The sequence below is a fragment of the Streptopelia decaocto genome, assembly GCF_964273445.1.
Source record: "Streptopelia decaocto genome assembly, contig: HAP1_SCAFFOLD_980, whole genome shotgun sequence".
Taxonomy (NCBI): Eukaryota; Metazoa; Chordata; class Aves; order Columbiformes; family Columbidae; genus Streptopelia; species Streptopelia decaocto.
The window spans coordinates 33,570-48,965 of record NW_028117174.1 but is presented as its reverse complement, the minus strand read 5'-3'; the positions used below and the strand labels follow the sequence as shown (position 1 = coordinate 48,965).

The following is a 15,396-nucleotide window of genomic DNA, read 5'->3' as shown; positions in this document are numbered from 1 at the left end:
CCAGCTGGGTCACAGGCGCTGGACAGGGACTTGGCCAAGGCCAACAAGGTGAGGGGGGGGTCCTGCCGTGACCCCTGACCTGACCCCGCTGTGACCTCTGGCCCCACGGTGACCTCTGACCTGCTGTGACCTCTGACCCCACTGTGCCCCCCCCCCCCCCCCCCCGTTTCTTTTGCAGGCGCTCAGCAAGAGCAAGAAGGCGCAGGTGGGTGCTGGGGGGGCCCGGGGGGTCTTGGTGGGTTCTGGGGGTGCTGGGGGGTCTTTGGGGTCCGGGGGGGCTGGGGGTCCCAGGACACTTTGGGTGAATTTGGGGTCTGTGTGTCCGGGGGGTGTCGGGGGCCCCCAGGACACTTTGGGACATTGTGGGTGAGTTGTGGGGTGTGTGTGTCCGGGGGGTGTTGGGGGGTGTCGGGGGTCTCACGGGGTCTCACGGGGTCTCACGGGGTCGCGCCGCCCCAGGAGGTGGAGGCGCTGCTGGGGGAGACGCGGATGCTGCAGGGGAAGCTGCAGAGCCAGGAGGACGATTTCCGGCTGCAGAACAGCACCCTGCTGCGCGAGCTGGCCAAGGTGGGCCCCACAACTGCCCCCGGGGGCCCCAAAACTCCCCCGGGGACCCCAGAACCCCCCGGGGACCCCAACATCCCCCCGGGGACCCCACAATCCCCCCAGGACCCCAACAACCCCCCGGGGACCCCAACAACCCCCCAGGGACCCCACAATCCCCCCGGGGACCCAACAACCCCCCGGGGACCCAACAACCCCTCGGGGACCCCAACATCCCCCCGGGGACCCCAGGACCCCTCGGGGACCCCACAATCCCCCCAGGAACCCAACAACCCCCCGGGGACCCCAACAACCCCCCAGGGACCCAACAACCCCTCGGGGACCCCAAAACTCCCCCCGGGGACCCAACAACCCCTCAGGGACCCCAGAACCCCCCGGGGACCCCAACATCCCCCCGGGGACCCCAGGACCCCCCAGGGACCCCAAAATCCCCCCAGGAACCCAACAACCCCCCGGGGACCCCAGAACCCCCCGGGGACCCCAAAATCCCCCCGGGGACCCCAACAACCCCCCAGGGACCCCAACAACCCCCCGGGGACCCCAAAATCCCCCCAGGGACCCTAAAACTGCCCCATGTCCTCAAACCCCGCGGAGCCCCCAACAGCCCCCCCTGCGTCCTCCAGCCAGCCCGGGGTCCCCACAGCCACCCTGAGCCCCCCAGGGTCCCTGGGGGGGGCACAGAAGGTCCCTGGGGGTCCCCAGTGTCACCCCCAGTGTCACCCCCGTTCAGGGGGTCCCCGAGGTGTCCGTGTGTTAACGGGGGGGGGTCCCTGAGGTTTCCGTGTGTTAACGGGGGGGGTCCCCGAGGTGTCCGTGTGTTAACGGGGGGGGGTCCCAGCTGTGTGCGCAGATCGAGGGGCTGGAGCAGGAGAACCGGCGCCTGCGGGGGGGGGAGCCCCCGGGATCGCCCAGCGCCCCCCCGGCCGCTGCGGAGCCCCCCCAGGACGGGGCCCCCCCGGCCCCGACGGACGGTGAGGGGGCACCGGGCGGGGTCGGGGGTCTGGGGGGTTCTGGGGGTGCTGTGTGTCTCACCCGCCACCCCCAGCCCCCCCAGAGCCCCCCCAGGAGCTGCAGCCGCCAGAGGGGGGGGCCGAGGGTGACGCCCCCCCCGGGGAACCCCCGGCCCTCGATGCTCAGGTATGGGGGGGTGGGCGGGGGGTTCATGGGTTGTTTGGGGAGACATACAGGGGGGTGGGAAGGGAGTGAATGGGGCTGGGGGTCTGTGGAGGGTTTGGGGGCACGTGGGGGGGTTGGGGACGGTTGGGGGGTCATCTCTGGGGCTGGGGGGGTCCATGGGTGACCTGTAGGGCTGGGAGGAGCTACAGGTGATCTATAGAGTTGGGAGGATCCATAGGTGATCTATAGGGCTGGGGGGGTCTGTGGGTGACCTGTAGGGCTGGAAGGAGCTACAGGTGATCTATAGAGTTGGGAGGATCCATAGGTGATCTATAGGGCCGGGGTGTCTCGGGGTCTCTTGCAGGCGGAGCTGATGCGGCTGCAGACCGAGGTGGCCGAGGTAAGAGCGGGGTGGGGGGGGGTGCAGATTTGGGGGGCCCTGCGGAGGACTTGGGGGTCTGGGGGAGGGTCCCATGGGGAGGGTTGGGATCCGGGGGGTGATTTGGGGGGAATCGGGGCTCCTGGGGCACCCGGGGGAGTTTGGGGGTGCTGGGGGGTCCCAGTGGGATTTGGGGGGTCCAGGGGGGTTCTGGGCTCCGGGAGGGGTTCGGGGGGTCTGTGTGTCCCCCCAATCCCCACTTTGTGCCCCCAGCTGACGGAGCAGCTGCGGCAGAAGCAGGAGAGGTGAGACCCCGGGGACAGACGGACACGTTCTGGGGTTCCCTTGGAGCTTCTCGAGGGTTTTCACCCGGTTTTGCCGTTTCCCCCAGTTTTCTGCAGCTGCAGGCGGAGAAGGAGACGCTGCTGCAGGACACGCGGTGGGTGCCGGGGGGGGTCTGGGGGTCCCCCCGCCCCCCCGGACCCGCCCGGACGCCTGGGTCCCCGCAGGAGCGAGGCGGAGTCGCGGGAGCGGGAGCTGCGGGGGCTGCGGGCGCAGAACCGGCGGCTGCAGCAGGAGCTGGAGGCGGCGGCCGAGGTGGGGGGGCCACGGGTCCTATGGGCTCCTATAGGATCTGTATGTGCGCGGGCGCGCGGCGGGTTTGGGTTGAGCGGTGCCGGGGGGTCTGTGCGCGCCCACACGGCCGCGGCAGCGCCACCTGCTCCTATAGAACCTGTTCCTGTAGAACCCTGCTCCTATAGAACCTGCTCCTGTAGAACCGCGCTCCTGTAGAACCCCGCTCCTGTAGAACCCCGCTCCTGTAGAACCCCGCTCCTGTAGAACCCTGCTCCTGTAGAACCCCGCTCCTGTAGAACCTGCTCCTGTAGAACCCCGCTCCTGTAGAACCTGCTCCTGTAGAACCCTGCTCCTATAGAACCCCGCCCCTGTAGAACCCCGCTCCTGTAGAACCCGGCTCCTATAGAACCTGCTCCTGTAGAACCTGCTCCTATAGAACCCCGCTCCTATAGAACCCTGCCCCTGTAGAACCCCGCCCCTGTAGAACCCGGCTCCTGTAGAACCCGGCTCCTATAGAACCCTGCTCCTGTCCTATAGAACCCCGCCCCTATAGAACCCCGCTCCTATAGAACCCCGCTCCTGTAGAACCCCGCTCCTGTAGAACCCCGCTCCTATAGAACCCCGCCCCTATAGAACCCCGCTCCTATAGAACCCCGCCCCTATAGAACCCCGCCCCTGTAGAACCCCGCCCCTGTAGAACCCCGCCCCTGTAGAACCCCGCCCCTGCAGAACCCCGCCCCTGCAGAACCCCGCCCCTGCAGAACCCCGCCCCTGCAGAACCCCGCCCCTGTAGAACCCCGCCCCTGCAGAACCCCGCCCCTGCAGAACCCCGCCCCTGTAGAACCCCGCCCCTGTAGAACCCCGCCCCTGTAGAACCCCGCCCGTATAGAACCCCGCCCCTATAGAACCCCGCCCCTGCAGAACCCCGCCCCTATAGAACCCTGCGGGCCGGCCGCGGGGATCTGTAGGCGCTATAGGGTGTGTGGCAGGCGGAGCGGGCGCTGCGCGGGAGCCTGGGCCGGGAGCTGCGGGAGGCGCAGGAGCAGCGCGAGGCCCTCGACACCCAGCTGCAGGTTCGGGGGTCCCGGCGCGGCTGGGGGGCTCCTGGGTCCATCCCTGGGGGGCTTTGGGGTCCCCTGGGGGCTTTGGGGTCCCTGATTTGCCCCTGGTTCAATTCCAGGGGGTTTTGGGGGTCCCCGTGGCACTCCTGAATGCATTCTCGGGGGGCTTTGGGGTCCCAGGGATTTGGGGGGTAGCAGCTCCATTCTGGGTGGGGGTTTGAGAACCCACTTTAGGGTTAATCTTTGGGGGGCTTGGGGCTCCGTGGACCATCTTGGGGGTTTTTGGCGTTCAAGGGGCCCCAAGGGGTTTGGGGGGATTTTGGAGAACTGGGGGGATTCCAGGGGTTTGGGGGACGGGGGTTCCAGGGCATTTGGGGGTGTTCTGGGTGGCTCCAGGGGGTTTGGGGGTGTCCGGGGGGCTCCCCGTGGCGTTTTTGGGGCTGCCCCTCCCCGTCCCCCCCAGGCGTGCTTGGGGGAGCGCGAGGGGCTGCGGCGGCGCCTGGCGGAGGCCGAGGAGGCGCGAGGGGCCAGCGAGCGGGAGCGGCAGCGGGCGCAGGTCGGACCCCACCCCCCATGGGCATCTGTGGGGCCCCTGGGACCCCCCGGGGTGTCCCGGGGCCGGTGTGACCCCCCCCGGGTGTCCCGGGGCCGGTGTGACCCCCCTGGGGTGTCCGGGGGCCGGTGTGACCCCCCCGGGTGTCCCGGGGCCGGTGTGACCCCTGGGCCGGTGTGACCCCTGGGGTGTCCGGGGGCCGGTGTGACCCCTGGGCCGGTGTGACCCCTGGGGTGTCCGGGGGCCGGTGTGACCCCTGGGCCGGTGTGACCCCTGGGGTGTCCGGGGGCCGGTGTGACCCCTGGGGTGTCCCGGGGCCGGTGTGACCCCCCCGGGGTGTCCTGGGGCGGTGTGACCCCCCCCGGGGTGTCCTGGGGCCGGTGTGACCCCTGGGGTGTCCTGGGGCCGGTGTGACCCCCGGGGTGTCCGGGGGCCGGTGTGACCCCCGGGGTGTCCTGGGGCCGGTGTGACCCCCCCGGGTGTCCCGGGGCCGGTGTGACCCCCCCAGGTGTCCCGGGGCCGGTGTGACCCCCCCGGGTGTCCCGGGGCCGGTGTGACCCCCCCAGGTGTCCCGGGGCCGGTGTGACCCCCCCGGGGTGTCCGGGGGCCGGTGTGACCCCCCCGGGTGTCCGGGGGCCGGTGTGACCCCCCCGGGGTGTCCCGGGGCCGGTGTGACCCCTGGGGTGTCCGGGGGCCGGTGTGACCCCCCTGGGGTGTCCCGGGGCCGGTGTGACCCCCCTGGGGTGTCCCGGGGCCGGTGTGACCCCTGGGGTGTCCGGGGGCCGGTGTGACCCCCGGGGTGTCCCGGGGCCGGTGTGACCCCCCCGGGGTGTCCCGGGGCCGCTGTGACCCCCCCGTCCGCAGGGCCGGGTCACCGAGCTCCAGGACGCGCTGGGGGCCGCCGAACGGCAGCGGGAGCTGCAGGAGAACGAGGGGCGGGCGCTGCGACAGGTACCCCCAGAATCGCCCCCGGGACCCCCAAATCCCATTCCCAAGTTCTCCCTGCTCCCTTGGAACCCCCCAGATTCCCCCCAGCACCCCCAGATTGTCCCAAACCGCCCGAACCGCCTGTGCCCCCCAGGAGCTGCGGGACGTGCGCGACGGGCAGCGCATCCTGGAGAAGAAGGGCAGCGCCGCGGTGAGCGGGGCCGCGGGGGGGCAGCCGGGGGTCACCGCCCCGTCCGTGCGCCTGACCCCCCCGTGTCCCCGCCCCCTGTGCCCCCCCAGCTGAAGGACCTGAAGCGGCAGCTGCAGCTGGAGCGGCGCCGGGGGGACCGGCTGCAGGAGCGGCTGCAGGAGCTGCTGGCGTCGCCCCGCCCCCGCGCCGGTCAGAAACGGGGGCCTGGGGGGGGGCACCTGGGGGGGCATAGGGAGTCTGGGGGGGGGAATCGGGGCTGGGGGCGTCACGGGGGGGAAATGGGGGCTGGGGGGTTGCTCTGCTGGGAGGCTCTTCCCCCCAGCAGCCAGAGCAGGGGGTGTTTGGAGAGGTGGGTCCCCCCCCGGACGCCTGGGTCCCCCCCCGGACGCCTGGGTCCCCCGTTTGCCCCCTAGGGCTGGAGGAGCTGGGGCTGGACACGGGGTCCCCGGGGCGGGGCCCGGGGGGTGACAGCAGCAGCTTGTCCTCGCTGGGCCGCGACAGCTCCGCCCCCGGCAGCACCAAGGTGGGTGGGGCCTGAAGCAGTGGGTGGGGCTGTGGTGGGGGTGGGGCTACAGCCTGGGGCAGGGTGTGGCTTTGAGGGGGTGTTGCTTGAAGGTTGGGTGGGGCCGGAAGTGGGTGTGGCCAGGCTGGGTGGGGCTAGAGGGGGTGTGGCCAGGGTGGGAAAGGCTAGATGGGGTGTGGTCACAGTGGGCGGGGTTAGATGGGGGTGTGAACATGGTGGGAAGGGCTAGGTGGGGGTGTGGCCACGGTGGGTGGGGTTAGATGGGGGTGTGACCATGGTGGGCAGGGCTAGGTGGGGGTGTGACTATGGTGGGTGGGGTTAGATGGGAGTGTGGCCATGGTGGGTGGGGCTAGATGGGGGTGTGACCACGGTGGGTGGGGCTAGATGGGGGTGTGACCACGGTGGGTGGGGCTAGATGGGGGTGTGACCACGGTGGGGGGGGCTAGAGGTGGCTGTGGCCAGGGTGGGTGGGGCTAGAGGTGGGTGTGACCATGGTGGGTGGGGCTAGAGGTGGGTGTGGCCATGCTGGCGCTTCCCCATTGGGGGAGGAGATGGGGGATGGTGCTGTGTTGTGGGCGTGGCTGCAGCCAGGGGGCGTGGCCTGATCCTCTCCCCCGCCCCCCAGTCCGGCTCGGGCAGCCCTGGGGGGGGCAGCGGCGGGGGGGTCCCCGCGGGGGGGGGCCTGTCCCCCGCCGAGGTGGCCGAGCTGTTCCAGCGCCTGGCGCAGAGTCAGCAGGAGCGGTGGCTGCTGGAGGAGAAGGTACCGCGGGGGCTGGGGGGACACCGGGGGGTCGGGGGGACACCCGGGGGCTGGGGGGACACCGGGGGGTCGGGGGTGCCACTGCCGTCCCTGTGCCCCCCAGGTGCGTCACCTGGAGGTGAGCAGCGCGTCCATGGCCGAGGACCTGTGCCGCAAGAGCGCCATCATCCAGAGCTTCGTGCGCGACAGCCGCCTGGGTGAGCCCCAAAACAGCTCCCGGGACCCCAACACCCCCTGGAGCCCCAAAACACCCCCTGGGAGCCCCAAAACACCCCCCGGGAGCCCCAAAACAGCTCCCGGGACCCCAACACCCCCTGGAGCCCCAAAACAGCTCCCGGGACCCCAACACCCCCTGGAGCCCCAAAACACCCCCTGGAGCCCCAAATCAGCTCCTGGGACCCCAACACCCCCCGGGAGCCCCAAAACAGCTCCCGGGACCCCAACGCCCCCCGGGAGCCCCAAATCAGCTCCCGGGACCCCAACACCCCCCGGGAGCCCCAAAACAGCTCCCGGGACCCCCAACACCCCCCGTGAGCCCCAAAACAGCTCCCAGGACCCCAACACCCCCCGGGAGCCCCAAATCAGCTCCCGGGACCCCCAACACCCCCCGGGAGCCCCAAAACAGCTCCCGGGACCCCCAACACCCCCTGGAGCCCCAAAACAGCTCCCGGGACCCCCCAACACCCCCCGAGAGCCCCAAAACACCTCCCGGGACCCCAACACCCCCCGGGAGCCCCAAAACACCCCCCGGGACCCCCAACACCCCCCTGGAGCCCCAAAACAGCTCCCGGGACCCCCCAACACCCCCTGGAGCCCTAAAACACCCCCCGGGACCCCCAAAACACCCCCCGGGAGCCCCAGACCCCCCGCGCCTCCAACACCCCCCGTGTCCTCCCCTACCTGTCCGTGCCCCCCCAAACCCCTGCGCCCCTCTCTGCCCCCTCAACGCCCCCCAAGCTCCTGCTGACCCTGCGTCTCCCAGAGGCCGCGGGCCCCCCCGGGCTCCCCCGGCGGGGCGGGGGGCCGGGCGACGAGGGGCTGCGGGAGATGAACAAGAAGCTGCAGAACATGCTGGAGGAGCAGCTGACCAAGAACCTGCACCTGGGACAGGTGTGTGGGGCGGGGCGGGGGGCGTGGCCTCGCCCAGGGGGTGTGGCCTCACCCCGTGTCTCCGCCCCCAGGACCTGGAGGCGCTGACTCAGGAGCTGGCCCGGCTCAGCAAGGAGCGGGAGGCCCCGCCCCCCGGGCCCCCCTGAGGGGCGGGGCCTCGCTCTGTGCGGCTCCGCCCCCCGCTGCTCCCCGCCCCGCCTCTTCCCCCCCGCCGGCCGGTGGGGGCGTCGCTGCTTTGAGGGGATGTTGCCCCTTTAAGGGGGGCCCCGCATGTGCCCCCCCATTGCGGTTTCCCGTCCCGTCAATAAACGTGCTGTGAACAGCTGCCGATTGCGTCATTTATTCTACGGGGGGGGTGCGATGACGTCACGGCGGCCCGCGCTGCCCGCGCCTCCCCGCCCGCCCCTCGCGGCAGTCACCGCCCCGCCGGAGTGACGTCACTTCCGTCCGTTGACCCGGATGTTGTTGCCGCAACCGCTGCCGTAGGACTACGGGGGACGATCACGGCGCTGCCGCCGCTCCGACTTCTCCGCGCTGGCCCCCCCCGCATTCAACCGACGGGCGCGCGGCGTGACGTCAACACGGTGACGTAACACCTCCCCCCATCTTCTACTCGGTCGGGGGGCGGCAGCGGCGCGAGCCCTCCCCCCCCCAACCCCAGCCCCGCCGGTGCCTTTTCTGCGCCTGCGCGGAGCCCACCCCGCCCCGTCGTTGCCATGGAGGCCGCGGGAGGCGGGGTCTGCGCGGGGGGCGGGGCCGGGCTGGAGGAGGAGTGCGAAGTGGTGCGCGTGCGCGTCAAGGTAAGGGGGCGGGACCGAGGGGGCGGGGCATCGTGGAGGGGGCGGAGCGCGCGTGGGGGGCGGAGCTCTGGGTCTCGGGGGGGCGTTGCCTCGGGGAGCCGGGGGGGGCGGGTGTGTTGGGAGGGAGCCTTTCCCGCCGAACGCGTCACGTGAGCAGCGGCGGCCAATCAGCGGCGCTGAGCTGGGGTCGTGCCGCCGGGACCGGCCGCCATGTTGGCCGGTGTGAGGGGCCGGGCGGTGTCCCGCGCTCCCGACCGCTCCGCCCGTCCCGCAGAAGAGCGAGGGGCCGCTGCCGCCCGAGTTCCGCTCGTTCGCCGTGGACCCGCAGATCACGTCTCTGGACGTGCTGCAGCACATCCTGGCCCGCGCCTTCGACCTGCAGGGGTGAGCCGGGCCCCTCCGCCCCCCGGGGGCCGTCACCGAGCTGATCCCGGGGCCCCGTCACCAGCTGACCCCGCTCCCCCCGGGGTCCGTCACCCAGCTGACCCCCGGCCTCCCCTCAGGAAGAAAAGCTTCTCCATCAGCTTTGCCGCCCGCGACCCGCAGGGCCAGGAGACGTTCGTGCCGCTGCTGAGCGATGGGGACCTGGCGAGCGCCTTCACCTGCGCGCGGCCCACCCTGCGCCTGCGCCTGGACGTGCGGCCCCCGGCCGAGAGTGAGCGGGAAACGCGGCGTGTGCGCTGTCCTGGGCGGGGACAGGAGGGCACCTGGTGTGGGGGGGTCAGGAGGGGTGAGGGGGACACGGTGTCCGGGGGTCAGGAGGGGGGTCAGGAGGGGGACACGGTGTCTGGGGGTCAGGAGGGGTGAGGGGGACATGGTGTCTGGGGGTCAGGAGGGGGGTCAGGAGGGGGACACGGTGTCTGGGGGTCAGGAGAGGGACATGGTGTCTGGGGGTTCAGGAGGGGGGTCAGGAGGGGGACATGGTGTCTGGGGGTTCAGGAGGGGGCGAGCAGGACATGGTGTCTGGGGGTCAGGAGGGGGACATGGTGTCTGGGGGTTCAGGAGGGGGCGAGCAGGACATGGTGTCTGGGGGTCAGGAGGGGGCGAGCAGGACATGGTGTCTGGGGGTTCAGGAGGGGGGTCTGGAGGGGGACATGGTGTCTGGGGGTCTGGAGGGGGGTCTGGAGGGGGACATGGTGTCTGGGGGTCAGGAGGGGGCGAGCAGGACATGGTGTCTGGGGGTCAGGAGGGGGACATGGTGTCTGGGGGTCAGGAGGGGTGAGGGGGACATGGTGTCTGGGGGTCTGGAGGGGGACATGGTGTCTGGGGGTCAGGAGGGGGACATGGTGTCTGGGGGTCAGGAGGGGGCGAGCAGGACATGGTGTCTGGGGGTCAGGAGGGGGGTCACAGGGGGACATGGTGTCTGGGGGTCAGGAGGGGGCGAGCAGGACATGGTGTCTGGGGGTCAGGAGGGGGACATGGTGTCTGGGGGTCAGGAGGGGGACATGGTGTCTGGGGGTCAGGAGGGGGCGAGCAGGACATGGTGTCTGGGGGTCAGGAGGGGGGTCACAGGGGGACATGGTGTCTGGGGGTCAGGAGGGGGACATGGTGTCTGGGGGTCAGGAGGGGGCGAGCAGGACATGGTGTCTGGGGGTCAGGAGGGGGACATGGTGTCTGGGGGTTCAGGAGGGGGACACGGTGTCTGGGGGTTCAGGAGGGGGCGAGCAGGACATGGTGTCTGGGGGTCAGGAGGGGGGTCCGGAGGGGGACATGGTGTCTGGGGGTCAGGAGGGGGGTCCGGAGGGGGTGAGGGGGCCGCAGGTGCCAGCGGGCGCGGGGGCCGCGGTGCCCGTGCAGGGACCCAGGCGTCCGGCTCCCGCAGGCCCGCTGCTGGAGGACTGGGACATCATCAGCCCGCGGGAGGTGGCGGCGGCCGAGCCGCTCCCCGAGCGCCGCTCGCTCCTGGCGGCCGCGCTGCCCTTCACGCAGGCCCTGCTGGCACAGGTCGGGGACGTGGGGATCTGGGGGTTCGGGGTGTCTGGGGGCGCGTGGGGACCTCACAAGTTCTCTCTTGTTCCCTTGGCCCTTTCAGTTGCTTCCTAGTGCTCTCTCAGCCCCCTTTTATGTGTCCAGCTGCTCCTAAATTCTTTCCCAGTGCTCCCAGTCCTTTCCCAGTGCCTTCCCACCGGCCTGTCATGGCCTCCCAGTGGCTCCCAGTGTTCCACTGGTGATCCCCAGGCCCCTCCCAGTGCTCCCATTTGCGTTTAGCGACGGTTGGCTCCCTCCCAAGGCTGCCAGTCCCCCCAGCGCCGCCTGTCCCGCAGGTGGGCCGGACGCTGGCGCGGGCGCAGGCCGCCCTGTCCTGGCCCGAGGGCGCCCCCCCGTCCCCCCCGCCGCCCCCCTGCGCCCCGCTGAGCGACGCCGACCTGCGCACGTACCTGGGCCCCGGCGGGCGGCTGCTGCGGCCCCACGACCTGCGCCTGCACGTCTACCACGGCGGCGTGGAGCCCGGCCTGCGCAAGGTGAGACCCCCCGGTGCGCCCCTGGATCCCCCCGGTGCGCCCCTGGATCCCCCCGGTGCGCCCTGGGATCCCCCCGGTGTCCCCCTGGATCCCCCCGGTGCGCCCCGGGATCCCCCCGGTGTCCCCCTGGATCCCCCAGTGTCCCCCTGAATCCTCCTGTCCCCCCGAGCCCCCTCACGTCCCCTGACCGCCCCGGTGTCCCCCTGACCCCCTTGGTGTCCCCAGGTTCCTGCGGGGTGTCCCTGGCCCGTGTTTGCCTTTCCCTGCCCGTTTGTACCCCCGCGCCGTACCTGCTGGCGGTTCCTGACCCACGTGTTTTCCCCCCTGACCCCGTTTGTACCCCCGCGCCGTACCTGCTGGCGGTTCCTGACCCACGTGTTTTCCCCCCGACCCCGTTTGCCGCCCCCCGATCTCGCCCGTTCCCGCACCCCGTTTCTGTCCGCGCAGGTGGTGTGGCGGTACCTGCTGAACGTGTTCCCGGCGGGGCTGTCGGGCCAGGAGCGCCTGTCCCACCTGCGCCTCAAGGCCGCCGAGTACGCGGCGCTGAAGGCGGCGCTGGCCGCGCGCGCCGCCCCGGCCGAGCTGGCGCTGGTGGCCGCCGCCGTGCGCAAGGACGTGGTGCGCACCGACCGCGGGCACCCCTACTTCGGCGGCCCCGAGGACGGGCACCCGCACCTGGCGGCGCTGCAGGCGCTGCTCACCACCTTCGCGCTGGGCCACCCGCGCCTCTCGTACTGCCAGGGCATGTCGGACGTGGCGGCGCCGCTGCTGGCCGTGCTGGACGACGAGGCGCAGGCGTTCCTCTGCTTCTGCGCCCTCATGCGCCGGCTGGCGCCGCGCTTCCGCCCCGGCGGCCGCGGGCTGGCCCGCGCCTTCGCCCACCTGCGCCGGCTGCTCCGCCGCGCCGACCCGCCCTTCTGGGCCTTCCTGGCGGCGCGCGGCGCCCACGACCTGCTGTTCTGCTACCGCTGGCTGCTGCTGGAGCTCAAGCGCGAGTTCGCCTTCGAGGACGCGCTGCGCGTGCTGGAGGTCACCTGGAGCTCGCTGCCCCCCGCCCCGCCGCCCCCCGAGCGCGGCGTCCCGCTGCTGGGGGCGCCGCTGCGCGCGCACCGGGCGCTGCAGGAGCGCAGGGGGATGCGGCCGCGGCCACCGCGGCGCCGGCGCCGGCAGGAGGGTGAGGACCGCGCCGGGGCGGCCGGCGGCCGAGGTGGGGACGTCCCGGGGGGGCCCGGGAGCTCCAGCGACATCCAGAGTGCTTCCAAAGGTCCCACGGGTGTTCCGGAGGATCCCACCAGCTTCGGTGACAACCCGGAGAAGCCAAAGGGCTCTAGTGACATCCAAGGCGGTTCCAGATCTCCCACCAGCTTCGGTGACAACCCGGAGAAGCCAAAGGGCTCTAGTGACATCCAAGGCGGTTCCAGATCTCCCACCAGCTTCGGTGACAACCCGGAGAAGCCTAAAAGCTCCAGGGACACCCGAGGTGGTTCCAAAGGGTCTGTGGACATCCCGGAGCTTCCCACCAGCTTCGGCGACCGTCAGCAGAAGGCAAAGAGCTCCTGTGATACGCAGGAGGGTCCCAGGAGCTCCAGCGACATCCAAGGTGGTTCCAAAGGCTCTGTGGGTGTCCCAGAGGTTCTCGGCAGCTTTGGTGACGACCAGGAGAAATTGAAGAGCTCCAGCGACATCCAAGGTGCCTCCAAAGCCTCCACGGGCGTCCCAGAGGGTCCCACCGGCTTTGGTGACAACCAGGAGAAGCCAAAGGGCTTGAGCGCCATCCGAGAGGGTCCCGAGAGCTCCAGGGACGTTCCCGGTGGCTTCACGAGCTCTTGGGGTGACAGCGAGCAGCCCGAGGTCTTTGGGGGTATCCCACCTCGTCCCGACAGCCCCTGGAACGACCAAGAGGGTCCCGAGGTCCCCCGGAACGCCGGTGGCAGCGCCGAGGTCCCCAGGGGTACCCAAGGGGACCCCAAAGTCTCCAACAGCGGTGGCCAAGACCCCAGTGGCCCCAAGGACGTCAGAGAAGACCCCGTTGTGCCTAAGGAGGTTGAGCCAGACCGTGCTGGTCCCGAAATGGTCCGTGGAGGTTCCGGTGCTCTTGAGGAGAGGGGTGAACCATCCCGTGTCTACACGGGGCTTCGTGGAGACCCTGGCGTCCCCAAGAAGGCCAGAAGGGACCCCAGCGCCCGTGGCGACCCCGGGGACACTCGCCAAGGCCACGGCAGCTCTAGGAAGGGGCACGAAGGTGCCGCCGCCCTGGAGAAGGCGGGACGTGACCGTGGTGTGTCCAGGAGGGCCGGAGGGAACCCCCAGGTGTCCAGAGAGGCGAGAGGAGACCCCGGAGAGACCAGCGAGGACGCCAAAGAGGTCACTGAAGCCTGCAAAGAAGTCATTGAGGTCCCCAAGGCGCCAAGAGAAGTTGGTGACACCCTCAAAGGAGTCAGTGACACCATCAGAGAGGTTGGTGAACCCTTGAAAGGGGTTGGTGACGCCTCCAAAGAGGTTGGTGATGCCCCTAAAGGGGTTGGTGATGTTCCCCAAGAGCTTGGGGACACCCCTGTTTCCCCCCGGGAGGCGGTCGGAGACCCCAGGGAGGGTGGAGATGTCCCCAGAGGGGTCGGTGACCCCCCCCCGTCTCCCCGGGAGGGCCCCGACGCCCCCCAGGACCCCTGGGGCGGCACGTGGGCCTGGGAGGACTCGTCCTCCTCCTCGTCCTCGTGCTCCTCGTCCTCGGAGGAGGAGGAGCTGGGGCTGGAGGACGACGGGGCGCCGCTGCCGCCGCCCGCCGAGCTGGGCCAGGGGAACCCCTTCCTGCTGTTCCTGTGCCTGGCCATGCTGCTGGAGCAGCGCGACGCCGTCATGGCGCGCGCCGGCGACTACAACGAGGTGGCCATGCACTTCGACCGCCTGGTGCGGCGGCACCAGCTGCCGCGCGTCCTGCACCGCGCCAAGGGGCTCTTCGCCAGGTACCTCGAGGGCTGGGGAGGGGCCCCGGGGGGGCACGGCGGCGGTGGGACCCCGTAGGGACCTGGTGGGACCCTGTGGGGACCTGGTGGGACCCCATAGGGATGCGGTGGGACCCCATAGGGGCGTGGTGGGACTTCATAGGAATGTGGTGGGATCCCATAGGGACCCCACGGGGACGCAGTGGGACCCCAGGGGCGCGGGGGGATGTGGTAGGAACCCACAGGGACTTGTGGGATGACGTGGGGACTCCGTGGGGCCCCTGGGTCATGATGGGGAGCACAAGGTCGACGTGGGGACCCCATGGACACCCCATGGGGACCCGTAGGGTCTCTTTGGGGACCCCAAAGCCACTGTGAGGCTCCATAGGACAACGTGGGGACCCCATGGCCATCACATGGGGACTTGTAGGGTCTCTTTGGGGACCCTGGGTCACCTTGGGGACATGGGACAACGTGGGGACCCATAGGGCAGCACAGAGACCCCGTAGAGCCCCCGGAAGCCCTGAGCTCCCCAGTCTGAGCCAGTACAGCCCAGTGCCTCCCCTGGGGTTCTGTGCGGCCTCGGAGCGTCCCGGTCCAGCCCAGCGCCGCCTCCGAGGGGACGTTCGTCACCTCGGGCGTCCCGGGACAAACCAGCACGAACCAGCACCGCGTCCCGACCGGGAGCTCCGGGATCCACGCTGCCTTGGCTTGACCAGTACGGACCAGTATGGACCAGTATGGACCAGTATGGCCTGGGAAGGGTCTGGAGAGCCAGGAGACCCACGTGTGCATTGACCGGACCAGTACGGACCAGTACAGCCGCCCAGCTGGGATCGCTGTGTTGACGTGGCCTTCAGCCATCCCAGCATGGACCAGTATGGACCAGTACAGCCGCCCAGCTGGGAGCTCTTCACCTGCGTGGCCTTGCGTCCTCACAGTATGGACCAGTATGGACCGGTACGGACCGGTACAGCGTCTTGCTCGGGATCTCTTCACCTGCGTGGCCTTGCGTTCTCCCAGTATGGACCAGTACGGACCAGTACAGACCGGTAGGGCACCACGACTGGTGTCTTAATGCACATACGGGTTCTGCCAGTATGGACCACTACAAAATAGTTCCTGCCCCCACCACCCCACCCTGGGTGCCTTCTTATCCCCCTCCTTATTTATTGACACCCCCCTGCCACCCCCGGGAGGGACCCAGGCGTCCGGAGGACCCAGGCGTCCGGGGATCTGTCAGGTGCCGAAGTTGTGAATAAACCCGACGCCCAGAACGGTTGTGTGCGGTCTCCCAGTGTGGACTGGGAAGGGCTGTGGGCTCCCGGTATGGACTGGGAAGGGCTGTGGGCTCCCAGTGTGGACTGGGAAGGGCTGTGGGCTCCCGGTATGAACTGGGAAGGGCTGTGGGC

The 15,396-nt window shown here is 70.7% G+C and overlaps 2 protein-coding genes across 3 annotated transcripts; both read left to right on the top strand.

Moving 5' to 3' along the window:
- The first annotated feature begins 18 nt into the window (after positions 1-18).
- On the top strand, positions 19-8,104 carry GRIPAP1 (GRIP1 associated protein 1). Its single transcript, XM_082076534.1, has 19 exons — positions 19-48; positions 179-205; positions 460-567; positions 1,403-1,535; positions 1,610-1,701; positions 2,045-2,080; positions 2,333-2,364; positions 2,451-2,498; positions 2,569-2,656; positions 3,613-3,708; positions 4,160-4,252; positions 5,114-5,200; positions 5,331-5,387; positions 5,477-5,576; positions 5,801-5,910; positions 6,536-6,670; positions 6,774-6,867; positions 7,653-7,780; positions 7,852-8,104. Exons 3-19 carry the CDS (start codon positions 490-492, stop codon positions 7,924-7,926), a joined length of 1,482 nt encoding a protein of 493 aa, XP_081932660.1. The 5' UTR covers positions 19-48; positions 179-205; positions 460-489; the 3' UTR covers positions 7,927-8,104.
- Positions 8,105-8,219: 115 nt separating this feature from the next.
- On the top strand, positions 8,220-15,261 carry TBC1D25 (TBC1 domain family member 25). Of its 2 annotated transcripts, XM_082076533.1 has the most exons (7): positions 8,221-8,580; positions 8,855-8,964; positions 9,084-9,235; positions 10,403-10,524; positions 10,845-11,042; positions 11,490-12,216; positions 12,307-15,261. In XM_082076533.1, exons 1-7 carry the CDS (start codon positions 8,497-8,499, stop codon positions 14,061-14,063), a joined length of 3,150 nt encoding a protein of 1,049 aa, XP_081932659.1. In that variant the 5' UTR covers positions 8,221-8,496; the 3' UTR covers positions 14,064-15,261. The 2 variants fall into 2 exon arrangements, with proteins under 2 accessions (XP_081932658.1, XP_081932659.1); XM_082076532.1 differs by having other exon boundaries at positions 8,220-8,580; positions 11,490-15,261.
- Positions 15,262-15,396: the final 135 nt, after the last annotated feature.